General features: G+C 48.9%; 3 protein-coding genes across 4 annotated transcripts in view; 1 reads left to right on the top strand and 2 right to left on the bottom strand.

Moving 5' to 3' along the window:
* TEX14 (testis expressed 14, intercellular bridge forming factor) overlaps window positions 1-6618 on the top strand; it is a 32333-nt gene extending 25715 nt beyond the window's left edge. Inside the window, exons 26-31 of the mRNA XM_055797574.1 lie at window positions 1047-1124; window positions 2542-2659; window positions 2856-2951; window positions 3949-4046; window positions 5341-5404; window positions 5586-6618. Coding sequence (XP_055653549.1) covers window positions 1047-1124; window positions 2542-2659; window positions 2856-2951; window positions 3949-4046; window positions 5341-5404; window positions 5586-5619 — 488 coding nt within the window. The 3' untranslated portion in view covers window positions 5620-6618. The remainder of the gene's footprint in view (window positions 1-1046; window positions 1125-2541; window positions 2660-2855; window positions 2952-3948; window positions 4047-5340; window positions 5405-5585) is intronic.
* A 2217-nt stretch (window positions 6619-8835) lies between these two features.
* On the bottom strand, window positions 8836-12992 carry LOC129783791 (pinopsin-like). Its single transcript, XM_055795110.1, is given in 6 exon segments — window positions 8836-9775; window positions 10232-10306; window positions 10308-10502; window positions 10505-10685; window positions 10688-10747; window positions 12941-12992. Coding segments are annotated over 6 exon segments (678 nt in total). The 3' UTR covers window positions 8836-9660.
* A 579-nt stretch (window positions 12993-13571) lies between these two features.
* The window catches only part of DOC2B (double C2 domain beta), a 39605-nt gene continuing 31217 nt past the window's right edge, over window positions 13572-21959 (bottom strand). For both annotated transcript variants that reach the window (XM_027781398.2, XM_005233662.3), the window contains 5 exons: window positions 19407-19533; window positions 19065-19222; window positions 17105-17186; window positions 16774-16870; window positions 13572-16141 (listed from right to left, as the gene is read on the bottom strand). In XM_027781398.2, coding sequence (XP_027637199.1) covers window positions 16005-16141; window positions 16774-16870; window positions 17105-17186; window positions 19065-19222; window positions 19407-19533 — 601 coding nt within the window. In that variant the 3' untranslated portion in view covers window positions 13572-16004. The remainder of the gene's footprint in view (window positions 16142-16773; window positions 16871-17104; window positions 17187-19064; window positions 19223-19406; window positions 19534-21959) is intronic.

Below are 21959 nucleotides of genomic sequence, written 5' to 3'. Positions count from 1 at the left end.
TCTTTCCATCTCACACTCTTCCCCTGCTCCAGTGTGGGGTCCCTCCCATGGGAGACACTTCTCCATCAACTTCTCCATCATGAGTCCTTCCCATGGGCTGAAGTTCTTTGCACACTGCTCCAGTGTGGAGTCCCTCCCACAGGGTGCAGTCCTTCAGGAATGGACTGCTCCAGCGTGAGTCCCCCCATGGGGTCACAAGTCCTGCCAGCAAAGGTGCTTCAGTGCAGGCTTCCCATGGGGCCACAGCCTCCTTGGGGCATCCCCCTGCTCCGGCGTGGGGTCCTCCGTGGGCTGCAGGTGGATATCTGCTCCACTGTAGACCTGCACGGGCTGAGGGGACAGCCTGCCCCACCATGGGCTTCACCACAGGCTGCAGGGGAATCTGCTCAAGCACCTCCTGCCCTCCTTCGCTGACCTTGATGTCTACAGAATTGTTGCTTTCGTGTAGTCTTACTTCGCTTTCCTGCTGGTGCAGATTTTTAAATTTTTTTTTTTTCATTTTTCCTTCTTAATATGCTATCACAGAGGCACTACCCCCATCACTGATCAATATAATCATCTCTGCCTTGGCCAGCATTGGGTCTTGGAGCTGGCTGTTATTAGCTCTATTGGACATGGGGGAAGCTTCTGGCACCTTCTTACAGAAGCCACCCCTATAGCTCCCCTGCTACCAAAACCTTGCCATGCAAACCCACTACACTGGTGTGTGTTACAGAAGAATTTGCTTTGGCTATTTGGCTATAAAGTTCTTCAACTAACACTGGAGATTGGGGTAATTAAATGTGTATAGGTCCTATGCCCTTTTAGAAATGAGGCAGTCAGACACATTCTAATCTTCTTATTTTCTCATTTACTAAGACAAAGATGTGGAGACTGGCATCAAGTGAATAAGTGATGATCAGAGACAATTTCTAGGATCAATATATGAACTAATTATTTTAAAGTTTTCATCTAGGTTTGGATGGATAAAGTAATATGGTACTTTAGATTGTATAGCGTCAACTTAGGAGGAGTAGATCAGTAAGGAAATATGTTGGTTTTAACAGAATATTTAAAGCAGCAAGATTCCGTCGCTCAAGACTTTGAAGAGAAGGGATTGTATGACTGCGGAGTGCAAACAAATGGTTAGTTGATAGTAGTCCTAACATAAATATTATAGATAAAAAACCTAACGTTGAATTGCTGCACAGTTACTCTGAATGCTTGTCACTGTACGTTCAGCTGTATCAGTTTTTTTTCTTTTTTTGGTTATATGCAGTGTTTTTGCAAATAGTACCCCTTCCACCAGTGTTTGCTGTCTTTCTCTGTGTATTCACTCTCTGAAGTCTATGGGGATCTGGTGTGGAAGGCTCGCAGGTCTGACTATCAGAGTTAGTCTTCTACTATTACACCACTGTAATGTATGCTGTGTTAAAACACAAGTGACAAGCCCCACAAAGGTATGAGTGGTTGGCAGCTTGGTTAAAAGAGAGCTGAAGTTCCCATTCTGGGAGGGTGGTTCAGTTGAGAAAGTGGCCAGTGCACACTGACTGCGTATCTCATTATGGTGAATAAGAAACATAATGCCTCTGATCTCACAGTGTAAGGAAATAGCATCCACTGGGGTAATCAATATTATATTTCCTGTTCTGTTACAAAGATACCAAAGATAGCAGTACTGAATCTTTGTGCTTCTGAAACTGCAAATAGTAATAAGTGGGAATAATTTTTAGATGTACAGCAAGTAATGTCAGAGGAGCAGAAAACCTAAATCTCTATAGGCTCTACATTTTTTTCCAGTGAGTCAGAAAAAAAAAAAAGGCGGAACATGAGTTAGTCTGGTAAAAAGCTAAATACCATAGTCACTTGAGAATGATACTGGCACTTGTTTGTGTTATCCTACAGCTTTGTTAGATCTTTTCCCAAAGGATAGAAGCTACTGGGACTTGTATTCATAGGAGTATCTTGTTTTTAGGTGGTAAGGAATGCAGCAGCATGTATTGCTTGCTGTTCAGTCGCTGTGGTTTTGTTGTATTTGCATAAAGTACAGCTATTTCAGACTCCATTTTTGTGACAGCCTACTGCTTCCTGCTTATCATAGCTTAGCAGAAGGTGGCTGAATATATTCACATGCTGTAGGGAACAGAACTTCGTGAGATAAGTCTTGCGGGGGGGATATCATTGGATTTTGCTAAGTAGGGTAACAAAGCTAACATCCACAGGCTTTCTTTTGATTTTTGTCCCGTATCTAGGATTGTAAGGGGAAAGATTAAAGATTAACTTCCACACGCATTTTTCATTTTAGTATGAAGCAAAATGTTCAGTCCTTTGAATCTAAAAATGTGTTACAGTAAAATATTTATCTAGGTCTTGCCTCTGGCCACCTTTGACTGTCGATAATGTGAGTTTGCTTAACTGGTAGAAAATCAGATGGCTAAGGAAAGTAATTGAAAAGTGGACAACTGGAAGTTTCCCAAGTGCAGTAAATAATAATACATTTTAATTTCTTTATTATCTTCCTTCATACCTTTGATATTAAAATCTTTCTGTTTATGTGAATAGTTCCCGAGCGAATTAAAAGAGAAGACAAGGAGTCAAAAACAGAATCTGAGAGAAGTGCGAAGAGAAATCATAGTTTATGGACTAAGGAGTCATTTAATCTAGCAGAGGAAACAGAAAGGTATGGAGAAAGGACGATAAGGCATGTTTGGCTTTGGGTTGCAAAGATTTAGACTAAGGTTCCAGTATATTTTAATAAGATTCAGTGCTTGCAGTAAGCCAGCTTTTTTTAAGAACGCAGATAATGATGACTGTTTTCTTTTAAAGTGTGTGGTATTAAACTTGCCAGCATCCATTTTAAATCTTTTATTCAACAGGGTTCACTCTACCCTTGATGATATTTTAGAAAGAATGCTCTGTGCAAGTCCTGGAGATGAGGAGATCCAAGAACCACCTCAGGGACACGCACTTGGGTTAGCTGATATTGATACTTTGTTCATAAGTTTATTTGTTCATGTTCTGTGTACAGATCTGCATAGATCTGTACAGGACTTTTCAGAAAATGGGCTGTCACTCCTCAGAGTAGTGTGTCAGGGAACTTGCCTGGATTCATAAATCTGCACTCTCCATACTAAATTGAAAGGGAAAAGAATGTTTTGTTAATATAATTTCCTGTAGGTGGAAAGCAAATACTTCAGTAGGCTTGGAAGGCAGTGTATAGTCTTTACAAAAATCAGAGATAAATTGACAGAATGGTGGATTTTTTGAGATAGAGAAGAATGTATGTTAAGAGAACAGAATCGTGAAAGCTCTTCAGAAGAGACTTTGAAGTTTGGGAGGAGGGTTATACTGTCATGGCAATGTAAGAGGAAATGAGGACGATGGCAGAAGTCATATATACATCACTTTAAAGAAAAGATTCATAGCCCAAATAACTTTTTTTTACTTTTAGAACTAAAGATCAGAGCCTAGTAACTCTGAACAACTCCACAGTAAATGCCAGAGAGTAGTCATAACTCATTCCTAACATATATCCTACTAAGGAACAGAAGATGCTCTTGTGTTTGGCATAATGATTTTTTTTTTTTTTTTTAATTGAACATCGAAGGCAAATGTCGTGATAACCAGGAGGGTCTTGCCAACTGATTGGGCAGACTGATTCCTGTAGTATATATACTACCATGTTCATAAATGGCTCGATCCAAAGCCCACGTGTTTACTTAATGCTGTTATATAAGGAATTGATGAAGTCTGCATGTGGATGTAAAGCTGAAGCACGTCAATAGTCTTGGAGGGCAAGAGGCAGGGTTTTTTGGGGGGTTGGGGCAGGCGGATGCCCATTATAGGTCAGGGTAAAGACAAAAAGGAATCTAGTTTCTCCACAGGGTTCTGTTTTAGTGCTCTGTGTTCATCTTGTCTAGAAGAAAATACAAAAAATTGGTATGATACACAAAACTCTTATCATTCAAGGGCTGCAAGCCTGCAAGATCCAGAAGATGTTGGAAGGACGAAGGCAGTAGAGGAATGCGGAGCCAGGGCCAGAGGCAGAGCACCAGAAAGCTGTGCAGGTAGTTCAGAAGGTCCTCTTTGTCTGTAACGTACTGGATGTTGTGCTGGGCAGTATTGTATTTATTATATTGTTAGCACTGAATTTGTCAGGCTTGCGCAAGCTAGGTTTTTTGCTTTTCTTCATTTCCCTCATCTGGGTATTGTTTCTATTCTGTGCTTTTAAAGGAGAGGAAGCTGCTCTAGACTTAAGCTCTCCAGAGGCCCTTGAAAATTTTCTAATTTTGCAGGGCAGTTGAGACCAGCAACATTGTGGACCGTTTGCTGGAGTTGTAGAGTGTCTCTTATAATGAGAGTGTGGTTTCCTCTACTGACTCGAAAGCACTGAAAGCCAGCTGGTAATACTGTGTCTGTCCAGTTACTTGCTCAGCTGCTCTGGCTTAGGCACCTAAATGCTTCACACTGTAAGGACTTCGGTTGCCTTCAGTATGGATTGGTATCTACCTGTGATGTGTATGCTAATGCCATTAAATCCCTTAAACATCTGTTTCCGTCTCATCTCCCCTGGTGTTCTTTTAATAGAAACTATAAGTAAGGAAGAAAACACAAGATAAGTGTTTCCTCTGTTCTCTAAGTCCAGATCTCCCTTAGGAACTGTCAAAGCTGACTGCTATTCTACAGCTAAAGTAAAAGGTTTCAATTTCCAACATTTCTCAATTAAAGACGTTTCTTGTTACAGGGAGAGGATTGACATACCTGCATGAAGTGAATGTGCATTTAGTGCTATGTAAAAGAATAGGAGCGAACCAGCGTTTTGTCTGGAAAGAAAAGGGCAGTAGCCTTTCATTTTCAGAGAGAACTTCTGATTTTTCAGTGTGTAGCACAAGATGATGTAAAGGAGGCTGATCTTCAGTGTTGTGGGCATTTAACATTTCTACAGCAGCTCTACAACACAGGTTTTGCTTCCCAGTTAGGCACCTGAAGTTTGAAATGTCCCACATCACTAGTAACTTTTGGAAGCGTTGATGATAGTTTTTAAATGCGGAGATCTGGTGGTAACATCATTTAGCAGATATGACCCTATTTCTGTCAGACTTGTAGAACTGAGCTGGTAGGGATTGGGCTTCAGGTTTCGAAAACAGAGTAACTTCTGATCTGAAAGAGGGTCCTGTGTAACGCACCCAATACAGCAGAGCTGATGCTGGTTTCTGATTACAAGTGCGTATTTAACTGGATCTGGCAAAGAGATCTGTCATGCTTGATTCAGCATGCTGCCATGTGCTAACAAAACTAGAGCTTTCTTTTTGAAGTGTTGTGTGGCTTCTTGGTGCTGAGCTGAAATGACATGTTTTTTAGACATGCATCCTGAAGATCAGAAGTTCCACTCACAGGAAGAGCAGTCTTCATCTTTGCCATTCAGGTGAGCCTCTCTGTGAATTAAATTTGGCTTTGGTAGAAATTTGTGTATTCTCTGGCTGTATGAGATACAGTCTTGTTTTCCATGCTGACAAGGCAAAAGGAAATCCCATTCCCTTCAACTTGGAGTTTGATGTAAGAAAACAACTGGGTAACTGGGGTGGTTTTTTTCCCCCTCCCTACAGGATAATTGTTTTGGATCAGAGCTCTCCTACATGATTAAAATGGATAGTAAGTTCTAATATGTCACCTGCTTACTGCTGCTTATACAGTATACAGCCTGCGAATTGCAACCCTTTTTGGCCACACACAATTGTAAAGCTCCGACTTCCTGTAACTGCAGCAGCAAGTACAGAAGGAAAACTAATGCTCGACTTTGTAATACAGTTTGTACTAGTTTTACACCATTGTTGCATGTAAAAGCAGTATCAATAATACCACAGAACTCAACTGTTTTGTGAACATAAGATCCTTATGAAGCTGGCTGCTTGGTGGGGTTTTTTTCCGTGCATGCACACTTTCATAAGCAAAAGAATTTCTTGCTCTGTTGCATTATGCAGTTTTTAATGTTACAGACGCAATGATGGTAATTCTGTGGAATGCTGTTACTACTCAGGCACTTAAATTTTTCCATGCTGGAGTGTGAAGCACTGTTAAAGCCCATGTAGTGTATGTTTTTCCTTGCTCATTATATTTAACAAGGTAATTTCTTGTTTTCTCTTTTCTTAGCGCTTTTGTGATCTAGCGTTGAACTGATTTGACTGATTAAGGGGATTAATTGCTGTGTAAAAAGCTAATGAGAAAAAGGCAGTGTTCTCCAGAGACTGCAAGTGCAGCAATACGTTCCCTGTCAGCATTAGACAATAATATGAGAAAATCTGGTTAGTATTGCAAAGGTAACTGTTGTTTAATTAAACCATACATTTGGTAGGCCTCATCCAAAAAAAAAAGCGCCCCTGGATATAATTGAGCTTTGGATGAGGATTTTGATGGGCACAGCAACTTCATATTTATCTTTTCTTGTGATAAATACTGTTCAGGTGCAGGAGGTGTGAAGATTGTCCTTGTCCCTTTTTAACAGACACTGGGATTTTAGCTGCCTGTGTACACCTGGGTGTGCTGGTTGCTTTTTCGTTCCTGTTCTCATAGGGAAATGGTGCCTATCTGTAACTGTCAGTTAATTTGGTTTAACAATACTAATAAAAGTTTCCAAGGTTATTGTGCTGCCATGTGGTTCTTTTTCTGGTTTTGGATGTTCTTTTTTTGGGTTCTTTTCTGGGTTTTGTTTCTGTTTTGTTTTTTACTTGTTTTACGAACTGTGTTTCCCCTCATCAGACCATATATGCAACTAGATACCTATAGAGCTACTCCAGGGAAGATGCTGCAAACTGGCAGACTCGGGGGAGCTTTCTTCAGAAGAGAGCAAGAAAAAGTATAAGTCTCACCTGTTTAGTCGTGCTGTGGTAGTGATAGAGCTAGAGCAGAAGGGCCAGCAGCAAGGAGGCTGCCATTTGAATTCTGCACCTCAGGCTGACAGCAGTGCCAGCGCAGGGGAAACAGGGCTCACTTTCGAGCATGACATGGTTCTGTCCAGGCAAAAGTTTAATATTTACTAACCCGGGCTCGTATCAACTTGCAGTTGCCCGGTTTTCTCTGTGTTCTGTATCCTGGCTTCAGGCAGAAGAACTTTATATTCTTGATACAAACTGCTGGAACAAGATCCTACTTCTCATCGGCTGGTAGCTGTGCAAAGCCTTGGGTTCTGCTGCAGCCTGTTGCAAGGCAGAAAGGGTAATGACAAATGCATGCAAAAGTGAAATTGTGAATTATTGTGTGATTCTGTCCTTAGTGGCTTGCAACCCATAACTGACAAGTAGCCGAGGGTCATTCCCTCTCACTTTGGGCAATGTTTTCTTAGGTTTCATAGATTTGTTCAATTAAATGAAAAGTAATTATAACTTGTAGGGCTGCAGCAGTGTGGTGGAGTGGAGCAAGCACGCGTGTATTTTTACAAGCACATAATTATGTATCACTTTGGTTTGTAACATGTGAAATCTCCTTAGCTTCTTGGATTTATTTTTCTATTTTATCTGTCAAACCAAATGGTGAGCAGACTGTGAACCATTTCCCTATCTTTTTTTTTTAATCTTAATGTGGAGAATTTTTATTTCTGTTGGTAGAGGGCCTTTCAAGTAGTCCCATAGCCTGTGTGCTTTCCTTATCAAGGCCAGAACGCAGCAGTTGGAGATTTCAGTTTTTCAGCTGCTTGTACTTTTCCAGATTTAAGTTTAGCATGAATGTAAATCATCCTAATAACATAAAGCACGGACACAAAAGCTGTAATTAACAGGAACCATTAAACAAGAACCAGCAAAAGACAGCAGAGATCAGAGAGAGCCCATCTAATGCTGCTTTTCAGCTTCCCAGAGAATGAAAGGCCAATTAATTAAATTAAAGTGGTGATACTGAGCTGTACTAATTCCTCTCTGAGCTGCCAGCATGTAGGAAAGCAAGCGGAGAGAGGGAGGTCGAGACACGGGGACGAGGATGGGCGTCCTGTCCCCCATTCCCCGCAGGACCCTGCGGCAGGTTTGAGTGAAGACAAGCAAAAAGAGCAACCGTTAATTGTCTCAGCAGCCATGTTTCAGCTCCCTTGTATCTGTCATCATACTGGTCTTGGTTTAGGGATTTTTGTTTTCTTCTTGTTTTGGAGCAGAGAATCTCAGAGAGAGAAAAAAAAAAGCCCTCTGTTTCCCAAACCTCATCACAGCCTGTGCTGCTCCGATGGCCGTTCTGACTGTGTGCTACCAGGTGGCGGGCTGCATGCTGGTGAGGCAATTTACTGAGGTGAGGAACAACTTTTAGCGTTGCTTCCCGCTAAGTCCTTCACAGGTTTCCTGCAACAGCACAAACTGTGGAAGATGGTGGGAGGATGAGAGGAGTGAGGCATGTTTGGGGATTGTCCATGTGGATGTTGTGCCTTAGAAACAAAACTGTGGAGGGAAGAGTGAACCTTTAAATCTTGTGACTGTGGATCAAGTCTTGCTTTGAAAGCAATGTAAGTGTTCGGAATCAAAACCTGAAAGACATCTGCGAAGGCAGACAGGCTGCTGGTAGCATTTTAGAGGAATTTGATAAAAAGTCTCAGGGAATTGCTGTCGTAGTGGTGTCTAAACCTTGCACTTAGAAACCTTATCCATAGGCTCCTAAATCACATAAGCTGCGTCGCAGCCCAGAAGTGTAATTGCAGCTGGTGTAGACAAACGTTGTGTTTTGAGATTCAATATCTGGTGTGTAGCTGTGGAGTCCCATGGAGGTTTTTTGGTCTTTCCCACCCACTCCACCCCACCCCCAGCCCCCCACAACAGGCTTTGGTGTCTTTTGCTTTCTGTTAATGTCTTGGCTGTTAGGGCAGCAGTGGTTCTGCTGTGCCTTGTCCTCGGGGCCTGTTACAACCTGTGTTTCACCCTTGCTGGGAAATAATGGATTTAAGACCTTTCCTTATTGCCTGAAATATATATAAAAAAATATAATTTTCTTTCTTTGAACTGCATTTTTCCTTGCTATCTGTTATGATGTCATCTGTGGCACTTGGCCATGAGAGGAATGCCAGCTGTAGTAGCAGGAGGTGAAGTGTTTTCTGTCCAACCCTCTATCAAGCTGGTAAAACAGATGCATGTGAACTTGTCAATGTTTATTTATTAATGCACTTAAACATACCTGCTGGATTTTAACCACTTTAACAGTGTGACCCAAACTTCATGGTGAGGGCAGGCAATGCAAGTAGGGCTTGGTTTATCTGGGGCTGGTGGCCGGGCGTGCGGCTCTGTCCTACAGACCCTTTGGAGGTGGCATCACAGCCGGCCTGTGTTGAGCCCGGGGCTGAACAGCAACTTGGGATGTTTTGCATTGAGGAAAAATGGAGGGAGGGTGTTGGTGTATGTGTGGTGGCGGTGGTCTTTAAAAGACATCTGATTCCCTGAGGTGAGGGGCTGGAAGGAGGGGTGTTTCCTTGGGAGAGCAAAATAAAAGGTTTGTAGTTCATCCCATGACAGGGCTGGCTCCTCTTGCACAAGGAGATAACGCTGTGTCTTTCTGGGGACTGTGTGAGGGCTGTTGGGGACCCCTCTAAGTACCACCCATCTCCTGGGTGTGGGGAGCAGCTACAGCACCGCCCTTCCCTGTGCCCATGCTGAGCGAGGCTGGGCGTGACGGGCAGAGCCTGAAGCTGCAGTTAGGGTGAGATGGTGTCACCTAATTCTACAGCCCATCTGCAGCAATGCGGAGGTGGGGGCTGGGGGCAGCTGGGGTGGTTTTTCCCGGCCCCCAGGGCTGGTAACCGCAGCCCACCATTTTCAGCAGGCAGCTCTGAAACCGGCAGGGAAGGGGCAGGTTACGCGTTGTGGCAGAAAGCTGGTGTCCACCTTGAGACCTGGAGGCAGAGGCTGAGGGGTGGACACTGACATATTTTGGGTGAGGTCTCTAATCAATTCCCAGCCTAACTCTTTGCAGACTCTGGCAGTTTATGGACAACAGAAGATTCATTCTGTCTGCTTTGTGTGTTGAACAAGCAGTTTGTGATCTAAAATTAAGTTGCCTGATCCCATAAAATCATGGAAGCGGAAAATGAGCTCTTGTTCAGGCTCAGAGGCTGCTCCGTCCCTTTCCATTTCATTCCCCAAAACCTTGCTGCTTATACAGCAACTCTGGGATCGAGCCTGCACCTACGCTTCCAGGTAGGATAGATGGTTCCTCATTTTGTGAGACCATTAAGTTGTTTTCCAGAAGCCCCAGTGAAGCTGTGATTTCGTTAGCTAATGGCTTTCTCACCTGTTTGTTCATGAAGGTGTAGATGATTGGATTGTAAACCGTGGCAGTCTTGGAGGAGGAGGGCAGGGATGCGAGCTGGCTGGCTGGCGATGTCTTTGTTGCTGGCCACCACCAGGGCAAAGGCAGTGTAGGGCAGCCAGCAGATGAGAAAGGCCATCACCAGCGTGATCATCATGCAAGTCACTTCCCTCTGTATCTGCTGTGTTGTGTCCGATTCCTGCAGCTGCATCGCAGCTTGTGGGGAGTTTTGAAGAGAACGAGAGACGCCTGTTAACTTCCAGCAGCATTTCCATCCCTCAGGTGCCCTGACATCAGGAGAAGCTGACGGAGCTGCCACAGTGTCACCAGCAGGTCGGCCACAGCCAGGTTCACCAGGATGTAGTTCAGGGGGGCCCAGAGCTTCCTGTGCCTGGTGGAAACCGCGATGACCAAGCCATTCACCACCCACGCGGAGCCCGGGCAGTGCCCAGCAGCACGGCTACAGACAGGTGCGTGTCCCATGGGGCCTGGGGGGGTCCTGTGGTTTGGGGGCCCCTGTGAGCTGCTGGAGGAGTAGGTCAGTCGTCTCGGGGAGCAGCAGCGCCTGTGCGGCTGGCGCAGGTGACCCTCGGCAGAAGCACAACCTCTGTATAAAGCGGGAGGGCCCGGCGCGTCCCGGGGAGCGTGGCATTAAAATACCTTCAGCTCTTTTGTTAATCTGGAGGGTTTGTTCTGCTGCCCCCCCCCCCCCCCTTTTATAATCAGCTGTTTATTCCGGTGGGGATAAAGAGTGACTTAAAAAAACATCTGATGACTGAACAGAGCCTCATTTAATTGAGTAAATAGGGGTTTTTTTTCTTTTTTTTTTTTTTTTTTTTTTCCTTTTCCCTGCTCTCTTTTCCTCACCATGGCCAAAAGCCATGTGCTGGCCACAGTCTCCTTCAGTTATAAATATACATGGTAAACATATGTTAAATATCTTAATATAGTAATCCACGTATTTTAATAATAAATAGAAAGGATATAAAATATTTAGAATATTATATAGAATAATTAATGTGTCTAGACATTCATACATGAGTGTATGTGGAGAGAGTGTGAGAGCAGGCTACGTATAGCTGTCTATACAATATATACTACATACGTAATGTGTCATATATACTTAGATAATCTATTAAATAAAAACGTTATATCCATACATATTTGCATATTAAATTATACAAAAGTAATACATATAAACATAAACAAAGTATATATAATATTTTATTTTTATTAGGTACTAGGTATTACATATTATGTGTGTATACATGCTTATATGTGTGTGTTTGCCTTTTAAATATAGCTACCTCTATCTGGATCCATATAATCCATTCACACACACATAGCATTAGATATAGACATCATATATTTTATATAGTGTATATATAGAATATAAATATTATATGCATACATGTATATAGCTGTGTAAAGATGTATATTTTCATGCACACATGTGTAGATAAGGATGAACGTATTTATGTATATGCATACATACTATATAGAGGTTTTAAAAATTATGCTTGTGTGTAAATATAACATCTATTGTAATATAGTAAAAGTGAACGTGTAGCTAGACATACATTTATGTGTGTTTGTAGAGTAATGTATATGCACACAGTATAAAATACAGTCTATATTTAACATACTAAATTATATATTAAAATCATAGTTATAAACTTTTTTAAAAGCATACCTATAAGTTATATAAAACATTTATAAAATAATTGTGTATAATATGCTGTAGAAAGTGCATTTATATACTTATACCTACATATGTATGTGTTTATATAGCGATCTGTGTATTTAGGCAGACGGAGGCACAGATACAGCTGTCGGTCACTACACACAGACACCCCCGTGCTGTGCCTGCCGTGGGGGGCTGCAGCCCGGGGGTGCACGGGGCTCGGGTCCCTTGAGCTGGTGAAAGGGGGCAGATGGATTAATGCTGTGTGGTGCTGGGCCCTGCCTGGGCACCCCCAGGGCCGATGCAGAGCATGGGCACTGTGGGAGCGGCTGAGGGACAGGGGGGTTCAGCCTGGAGGAAGGAGCTCAGGGGGGCCTTACCGCTCTCTGCAGCTGCCTGACGGGGGGCTGTGGGCAGGGGGGTGCCCATCTCTTCTCCCAGGGGACAAGCGACAGGACAAGAGGAAACGGCCTCAGGTTGCACCGGGGGAGGTTTGGGGAAACATGTCTTCACTGACGGGGGGGGCCAAGCACAGGCACAGGGGACACGGTGTGGTCACCGTCCTGGGAGGTGTTTAAAAGCCGTGTGGATGTGGCGCTTGGGGACGTGGCACAGTGGTGGGCTTGGCAGTGCTCAGTGCTGGGTTAGCGCCTGGACTCTGGGCTTTGCCCACTTAAAACGATTCTGTGACTCTGCAGGGCCCCGCCCCACCACACAACAGGACTGCTGGCCCTTGGTGCTGCCGCCCCCTGCCCTGACCCCCTGCCCTGACACACTCTGCATCTCTCCAAGGATGCTCTCCTGGCTCTGGCTGCTGTCCCCCCTGCTGCTCCTGCACCTTGTCAGTGAGTATAAAGTTTAGAGAAGTGCCAAGCCTATATATGCACCTATATGCTTGTGTATACATATATATAATGTGTATGTAGCGGGATACATATTTGTATCACTGCAGGGAGATATATATGTAAAGTGTGTGTATGTATGCGGGACACTCAGTCTCGGCCGTACTTGTGGCTATTTGGGCCGAGTGGCAAGAAAGCGCCGTGTCTGCCCACGCCATGGTCACATGCCGCCATTGCCAGGAGCAGCTGGTGTCACACGTGCAGGGACCATCAGCAAGTTTTTATTTCCACTGCAGCAGCCCAGGCCGAGGAGCCGTGAGGACGAAGGGGGCAAGGTGAGCGCAGAGAGCAAACACCAGCAGGGCTTCCCATGGGAAACGGCAGCTTCCAAGCAGGGAATTGCCTTCGGCACTGGTAAGCAGCCTGGCTGCTCACAGCCTGAATATTAACCTCGGAAAATATATAGTCAATCAATCAAAAAACTGCAGTAGGGAAAAGATACATTAATTGCAGCAGCTGGAGCAGCCCGGGGGCAGGTGGCACCTCAGCTCCCTGGTGGCACAGGGAGGTGTCTCTGCCCCTGCGCCCTGGGGAGGACAGTCACAGTGTCCAAGATGGCAGAAGGTCTGTGCAGAGACTGCCCCGGCCCAGCCCCGTACGGGGCACTGCAGCGCCCTGCTGCTAACGCTACTGAACAGCACCTTGCGTTATGCAAAGTTAATGGAAACTTAAGAAAAACCAGAGGGTTTTTTTTTTTTTTAATCTCCCTCCCCGCCTCCACCTCCGGTGTGCACGCAGTCTCTGTGCATCCTCACAGCACCCTGCCCAGACAGAGCAGGGCCCCTGCTGAAGGCAGGTGACGTGCAGCCAACACAGTGACGGTGCTGTTTTGGGTGGGTTTTTTGTTGCAGCAGCAGCAAGAGATGTGACAGTGAAGAATAAAGCCGAGCAGCACCCAGGGCTCTGGTTTAAAACTGTCTCCCATTCCTGAGTCCTTGCCGGTCCCCAGCTCTTCATCTGGCATCTCTGGGTCACTTGGTGAACCGGAGAAGTGCTGTGCCACACCAAGCTCACGCACCGTGGCACCAATGCAGGGAGATTCAAAAGCCACACTGCTGGCACTGACGGGGGGGGGGTTGCTTTTTTTTTTTTCCTTTTTATTTTGGGTTCTCATTATAAATATTAACAAATCTGACAAAAAGTACACAGATAGATAATACTGAAATACAAAAGTCTTTTAGGATGCAGGTAAGGACAGTTTCTGCAGCCTTCACATGGTAGCAAAACATTGGTATCAAACATTTCACGAGGCCTGGCATGACAACCACCACTCTGCATGCAGCTGGGACGGATGGACCGTCTGTTTAGAAAAGGACCAGGATACAAAGTGAAGAAACCCCCACACACACATCGTGTCCTACTCCACCTCGAGCATAAACCAGCTCCAGAGCACGATGTGCTGAAACAAATGATGGATTGAAAGTAACTTTGCAAGGAAAGGGAGGCACAGCTGACCTGGCACGCCCGTAGCTCTCCAGGAAGCTCAGACCCAAACCAGGTGTTAAGGTGCTGGACCAGTGACAGACAGAATTACCAGGAACATCCCACTTGACACGCTGCCAGCATTCAAATAAACCCCATGCATAGCTGTAGAATGCATTACAAATATTGAATTATTAAAAAAGCCCCTATGAACATCGGGTTTTACCCCCCATATCAAACAAGGTATGACACGATCATCACTTTGAAAAGTAAACAGGTTTCCAGAGATCGGATTGCTTTCCAAAAAAGAAGTTGGCAACACTCACGCACACACACACACACACACACACACACAGCTGCAGGGCTGAGAAGCTGTAGGTAATTGAGGCCGATGGGGAAAGAGCAGCTCTTCCTAAGAAATCACGGCTTAAAGGCTTCAAAAATTTCTGGCAAACTGCAGCATTTTGTGGAAGGTTTTAGCTCATCCCACCAGGCACTGGGGTCTTGTGCAAACACGACTTTGTTCACGCAAGCATCAGCGCCCAGGAGGATGAGGATGCAGAGCCCGGCCACGGTGGGTCACAGAGGACGAGAGCTGGGATTATTACTATAATGTTATTATATTACTACTCTGCTGTACACAGAAATTTGATTTGGATGCCGTTTGAATCAGAAAATGGACCAACCTGACGGCTGTGCCAGAGCTGAGCATCTCTGCAAGTACGGCACCGGCCGGGCCCCGCAGCTCAGCTTGCTGCACGCCACCAGCTTGCAGCATAAAGTGCCTCAGCTGAGCTGTAGGTGATGGCATGGATTGGAAAAAGGACGAGTAAGGGAAAAATTATAAAAAAATTCAGCCTGAAAGCTGGCTTTGCTGGAAAAAAGAGAGCTGTGCAGAAGCCTGGCTGCGTGGCTCTGGGCAGGAAGGCTCGGCTCAGCAGGAGAGCGGTTACTGCGAGGGCAGCAGGAGGCTTCGGCCCTGGTCCCGGGAAGTGGGAACTGCCGGCAGCTCTCCTGAGCTTCTTAATTTTGCCCCACACTTCTGCAACTGTGAAGCCGGCCGAGCCCAGGGAGTGTGAGAGTGAAGCCATGGTCTGCACAGCGCTTGCAGCTGGCTGCCTGATTTCACAGGGGTTACTGGAGAGGACGAGTACGTTTCTGGAAGAAAAGCAAACAGTCTTTGTAGGTTATCGTCAGGGGACACAACCATTCCAACTGGGGAGCTTTAAATGCATAAAAGACTGTTTAGGCCCAAACCACAGAGACTGACAAACCACCAGAAATATGGCACAGTTGCCTTTAGAAAATAGTTCCAGGTTTTAGTGACGCCTTTTGCTCACATTAGATACACACACAGAGACTGACGCATTCATTTTTGCCACTGAATTGCAAGGCAGCGAGAAGGTAATTCAGTACAGCAAAGAGTTAGGAGAGGAGTCGGAACGGCAGTGCATGCAGGTGTGCGGCGGCTGTGTCGTGCATGCACGTGAGTGTGTGTGTGAGAGTGTCGGGGTGCGAGGAGCCATTCTGGAAAAGCCTTTAGGGGACGGGATCTGCTGCGCACAGCAAACCCCCGCTGCCTCGTTCCCTGGGAAGGTTTCCCTGCAGCCAGGCTGTGGCATGGGGTGTCCCACTCTCCCAGCTGCCCCGGTACCGCGATCCCCTGTAGCCAAAGCCGTAAACGAGAGAAGTCCAAAGGCTGTGGCCGGCAGAGCTGTGCCCCCCCTGGGGAGCGGCCCCCGTGGCGCTCAGTCGCTGAGGACAGCCCCCGGCAGCTCGTTCGTTAGCGTGTGCCAGCGCTCGATTTTCTTGTCCTTGTTTTTCAGGCAGTCAAACCAGTGCTTCAGCCGCTCGCCTTTGGCATTAATTCCCAACACGACTCCACCTTGGGAGAGAGAGGGAGAGGTGGGGGTGAACATCATCCTGCTGAGGGGGCTGGGGGATGCTGGGTGGAGCCAGGTCATGCAGCCGCTGTCACAGCATTAGGGCTGCGACCTGATGTGACACACGGGCGATGGCAGCCCGGCCTTCCCTGTCTCTCACGGCTGTGGGCTGGAACGTGCCCCGGCTGCTCGTTCGTGTGCCGAGGGCTCACTGCAATTGCAGCGGCTGTCAGAGATACCGGTCACTTGTTAGCAGTAAATCACAGTGACCAGTAACTAAATCACAACAGGTCTAAAGATCCAACAGAGAAGAATGACACCTCCCTGTTAGACCAAGTTTATTCAGAATAAAAGATCTGAAACCAGAAGGGAGAGGGAGATGCAGCTTCTCCCTGCTTGGGTGCTCCCCTGGGGGCCGGCTGAAGTGAGGAGCAGTGCGGGAGGGGCGGCTCAGGTACAGGAGAGGGATAAAAGCAGAACAAAAATCCAGCGAGAACGAACATTGGGATGGAAAGCAAACCGGGAGGCTGCAGAAGTGCAGAGGAGCAGCAGACGCAAAAAAGAAGAGGCACAGAAGGTGAAGATAAAAACCAAAGAGGCCAAGGAGACCACCTGGAGGGTCCCACTCACTCACCTATGAAATCGTTTGATTTCCCAATATCGTAGTCCCACACTGTGACTTCCAAGGTCTTTTTTGCCAGGTCACCGTGCTTTATCTCATAGCAAAATTCCTGTTGGGGAGCAGAGACAGAGTTAGGACGAACCCGTGCTGGGGTCCAGCAGGGGCTGGGACCCCCCAGAGAGGGCTGAGGCTGGCCATCCTCCTCGGGCTGTCGCCCTTTGCCACCCGTGGGGAACTCTGCCCCCTCTCTCCCCCGGTGACTGAGGTTGGGGCACTTTCTTGCCTTTTAAGTCCAAGGACTGAGAAATGCCCTAGGCAAGAGCCACAACCACCACCAACCCACCTCGTTGAACTCGGGGTTCAGTGTTTTCTTCTTCACCGCCGTCTTATGCTTTGATTTCTTGTCCTCATCTGGTTTCAAGTAACTGCAATGAAACCGATGCAGCACGGTCACGCACAGGCCCGGCTCCCAGGCAGAGGCAGGGTGAAGTGGGTGGCTGAGCCCCCCGGAACCTGCAGCTCCCTCCTCCCCTCCCCGGCCGAGGAAGCCCGATTTCCTCCACAACCCAGCTGCCATCAGAGCACCGATGATCCCAGCTCCAGTCCCTAGGGGACACTGGCACCGCACACACGCTCCCAGCTCCCAAAATCAAACCACCTCAGCCCAGACCTGGACCATGCGGCCGGTCTGCTCATCCAGCGCCTTGCCAGGAGGCAGAAACCACTCGCGGGTGTGCAAGAGGGAGTAGGAGCAAGTGCAGTGGCTGCAGTTTCGTGCGCCGCTGTTTCCTGCAGATATTTTGCAGGGCCAGAACGCAAACATGATTAAAGTGTCATCAAACGGACAGGGCACCTGAAATCTGGGCCAGGCCACAGTCACCACGTTGGTGCTGCCCCTTAAAACACCAGTTCTGCTTCCTCCTTACACTTCCCAGCTCTTGGTCATAATTAAAAAACCCAGGGCTTATACCCAGCAGCTTCACTTGTCCACCTGCTCTGACCCAAGCCCTGCCGACACAATTTACTGCAGGTAGCACAAGGTGCTAAAGAACAATTAAATAGAAAGGCAAAAGCGATAAACTCCACTGCTGCCTCCCAGGAGCCAGGCGCGGTTTCTCCCAGTAGCTCTGTCTTGGAAAGGATCGTCCCTGCAAGTGCCACAGCCTGGGTCAGCGCACTGGCGACAGGGACACAGGATGTGGGCAGTGACCGGCCCTCCCTCGCCACGGCCTCCACCTGCTGTGCAGAGTGAATTTGAAAAATGCCATCGGACAACGCAGGAGCGGTGGCGATGCCGGGCCCTTGTGCCAGCCCGGCTGTGCATCGGCGACCCAGCACCTCCCTCAGCATCCCTTCACAGCCCCTGGATTGCACCAGCTTCCCTGAATCCTTGGGTGAGGCTGAGTCGAAGCAGCCCATTACAGTAATTTTAATGGCACTTTTTTTTTTAAATAAATATTGCTGGTGTTTTTCCAAAGGAAGGTGCTCCCAGTCATTTACATTGGAAAGTGTCAGTGGAACCAGCAACTGCGCCCTCAGCTCTGTTAACCGGGCCCTGGAGCCACGGGTTGGGACTGAAGTGCTGCTCTAATTACACACACGTCGTAATTAGAGCCTCACCACAGCGCTGGGTGGTGGCCCTGGCCGGGAGCTGGGTTGGGAGCCTCTTCGCCCCATTAACCGCCTGTCCCCTGGGGCTGGGAGGGGGAGATGCCTGCACCCCAACGCCACCAGCCAGGAGGCCAGAGCTGATCCTGCAGCTATCCCATCCCAGTGGGGATGGTCCAGGCTTTGAAGAGTGGAAAGGCCGGTGGGGTATCGTGGGAAGGAAAGCAGAGGCGCCTGCGGGTGCCGAGTGAGGTGCAGGACCACTGGGCACAGGCACTGTCCTGCTCGGGGGGCACCCATCCCTGCGCTGCCGGCGGGGAGCCCCCACCTGCCAGGCTGGGGCCGTGCCATCAGCAAAACCCGGCCACACCTATCTGCTTCGGGCCACCAGCGCTGTCCCCAGGGCTGCGTCCCCGCTGCAGTGCTGAGCCTGGCGGTGGGGCACCGCGGCTGCCCCAGCGCAGGGCAGGCACGGCCACACGCCACCACACAGACCCTGCAGCCGCGTTACTTTGAAGAGCTGTAAAATAATCACTGGGGAATAACACGCTCCAGGCAAATGCGAGCTGCTGCCGTGACGCCCTCATTTGCATCTCCTAATGAGCTCAATTAATTTCCACTGCAGGGAGAGGCTTCACTGAGGGCTGGCGGCAGCAGCAGCATCTCAGCCGGCACGGCCGTAGAGCAGCACTCACGTTTTGACGTAGGGGTCAGAGTAGCCGTTGGCGTCCATGGCAGCCAGGTGGGCGCAGCGGATGATGCCCACCAGCAGCCCCTGCTTCTGCGAGCTGTACTTGAGGGAGATGAGGATCCGGCCGCGCTCCTCCAGCGACTTGTCCTCTGTTTTATCTATCTGGGGGAGGGAACACACCCAGTCCCACAGCCGGACACCTGCCCCGCCGGCATGAGGGATGCTCTCCCCACCCCTCATCACGTCCGAGGGGTCAAACTGCCCCACGCTCCCACATGCTACAGGGAGACGCTGCTGTATCCACAGGCCCATGGTGGGGGACACTGCTCTGAACCCCCCCACTCACCGGCAGTTGCTTCTCCAGGCAGATGTTGAAGTTTTTGGTCTGGTTGGGTTTCAGTTTCTTCAGCGGGATCCTTGTCTCTCCAATGAATTCGTTGTGGCGGAACTTGTCCTCATCGCAGACCGAGATCCTGCAACAAGCACAGGGTGAGCAGGGCCACCGGGGAGAGAGGAGGCGATGGCACAAGGAAAGCTCTGCCCCACCGCACTGCAGGTCCCCCCAGCAAGGGGATGACTTTGAGGCCACCGTTCCCCAGGCCGGTGACCGGGCACCTCCTTCGCAGGCAGCTGCACGGCATTGATCTGCTGCTACAGCCTGGCCAGGGCAGCTCGCGACAGTTAAAGGTGACACCCAGTATCTTGCTCTGCTTCACCTCTGCAGCTGGGAGCCAAGGCTGCTGGGATGGAGGGCAGGGCAGGTCCAGGGAAGCAGAGGGGTGCAGGAGGCGGAGGTCTCCCAGCGCCATCATCTCTCCTGCTCAGACCGCGGCCTGGCCTCGGCTCCTGCACCCCTCGGGATGCCTGTCACCCCGCGGGGATTGGGCTCCCTCCAGGAAGATGCTCACGAACCCTGAACATCACAACCCTGCGGTGTCGCAGTCACTGTGTCTCGCACACCCCAGCCCAGGCACTGTCAGAGCAGCAACCCAGCCTCAAACATCCTAATGGCTCTTCCATTAAAACATCAACGTCACTGATGACTAAAGCAAAACTGTTCTAAGCTGCCGCCAGCCCAGCTGCATCCTACCCGGCCAAGGAGGCTCTTCCTAAACCTGCTCTCGGCTTGTGCGGCCGGGAGAGGCACCCAAGGAGCACAGGCACCTTCCTAAGTGTGGCAGCTCTCAGGACCTGGCTGCCCGGTCTGGGACACAGAGGGTGTCCTCCACCTCCCCTCCCACCACACTGACCAGCCTGGGAGGGACGCGCAGACCCAGCCTGCGAAAGGCATCACACCTTGGCCGAGCAAAGCTCTCCCAGCCCCACTGGGGTCCTGCGCAGGGCCAGGTCCCGGGATGCACCCCATGATGGCAGCCTGTCTCCGAGGCATCGCAAAGGCTGTTTTCTGTCTGAAAGCTATAAATGCCTTTCCTGAGCTGGCAGCTAATGAGTCATTTCTCTGCTGCTTCCCAGCCCGCTCTGGGAGCCAGGGGAGACAACCGAAGAGCAAAGTTGGTGCTTGCAGGGAGCCTCTGCTCACAGCTCCTGAAATCCCAGAGAAGGGGCCAGCAAGGTGGTGCAAGGGACCAGCAGCGCTGCCTGGAGCTGGGGACAGGGAAAGCCATCCCGTTCCCTCTGAAGGGAGCAGCCCGCACCCCCACCAAAGCCACACGGGGACTGGGCTGGGCTCCCTGTCCATAAAAAAAAGGCGTTTACCTTCCCTTCTCCCCTTTGTAAAAATTTTCCTACAGTGTCTTGTTGTTCTGCTGCTGCCTGGCTTTTTCCTTTTCGCCCACCTCTGTCAGTGCCCACTTCTCATGGGCGGCACCTCTGCCCCCAGGGACTGCACTCCACCTTGCCAGGATTTGACAAATGGGACCTATTCAGGAAGGCGTAGAAGTAATTAAAGATACAGTGCCCTGCGACCCCACCTCAGAGTAACTATCGCATACCATGTCTCTGGCCAGCGCAGTGCCTGGGTGGGTTTATCCATGGATGGTTTGACCACCCTCATGCTCCAGGCTGAGCGAGGGAGCCATGGGGATGGCTCAGTCACATGGCACAAGGACGACCAGGGCTGAGGAGGAGCAGAGGAAGGGGGTCTGGAAAAAAATAATAAAAGCGGGAAGATGGGGAACGCTGCTCTCCAGAAAACCGTAGCTGGATGCAGCGTTACTATAGATACCCGCAAAAAACCCCACCCTACCGCAACAGTAAAATCCTCAAAGAGAATCTCAAATCCAGGCACAACATTTCCTATTTCCCTTCCTCCTCTTGCCTCTCTTTTACAGAACAAAACTGAAAAAGGAACAGCGACAGCTCCAGACAAGGAGCGGCACTTGCCAGGCGTGCACAACCCCACACCCATCTGGCCAAAGCTGGGGGGGAAAGCAAGAGCGCAGTTAGAGAGCCGGGCTGGAGAGGAGAGGAGCGTGGCCCTCACCGAGCTGACAGCCAGGGCTCTATTTTTACATGCGACAATTGCGGAGCGGTGCTGTCTCCCGCATGCTCGGGGGAGGCAGAGTTTGGTGCCAGTTTTACCACTTAAGAACACGAGTAACAAGATCTTCCCCCGACGATGTCTAGATAAGCCCCAGAAGCACAAGATACTGAAATGTAGTGTCCCACTTGCTGCGAAGCCCCAGAACAACCCAGGATGGCTGGAAGCCCAGGAAGGAAACGGCTGGAAAACTTCAGTGGTGGCGGCAGGGGGAGCATCTCCGGTGTCGCACTGGGGGAGGCTGGAGAGCCCCACTGAGCCCTGATTCACTGCCCACAAGGCACCTTAGCAAGTGGCTCTGAGAGCACAGTGCCTGTGCAGCATGCTACAGCGCAGAGAGCTTCAACTGAGCCCCAGGCAGCTGCAAGCCCCTGCGTGCCCCTCCCCGGGAGTGGCTCC

This window comes from Falco peregrinus, chromosome 2, assembly GCF_023634155.1.
Source record: "Falco peregrinus isolate bFalPer1 chromosome 2, bFalPer1.pri, whole genome shotgun sequence".
NCBI classification, from domain to species: Eukaryota; Metazoa; Chordata; class Aves; order Falconiformes; family Falconidae; genus Falco; species Falco peregrinus.
Note: the sequence above shows the minus strand (reverse complement) of the source record. Positions and strands in the feature narration are given on the sequence as shown.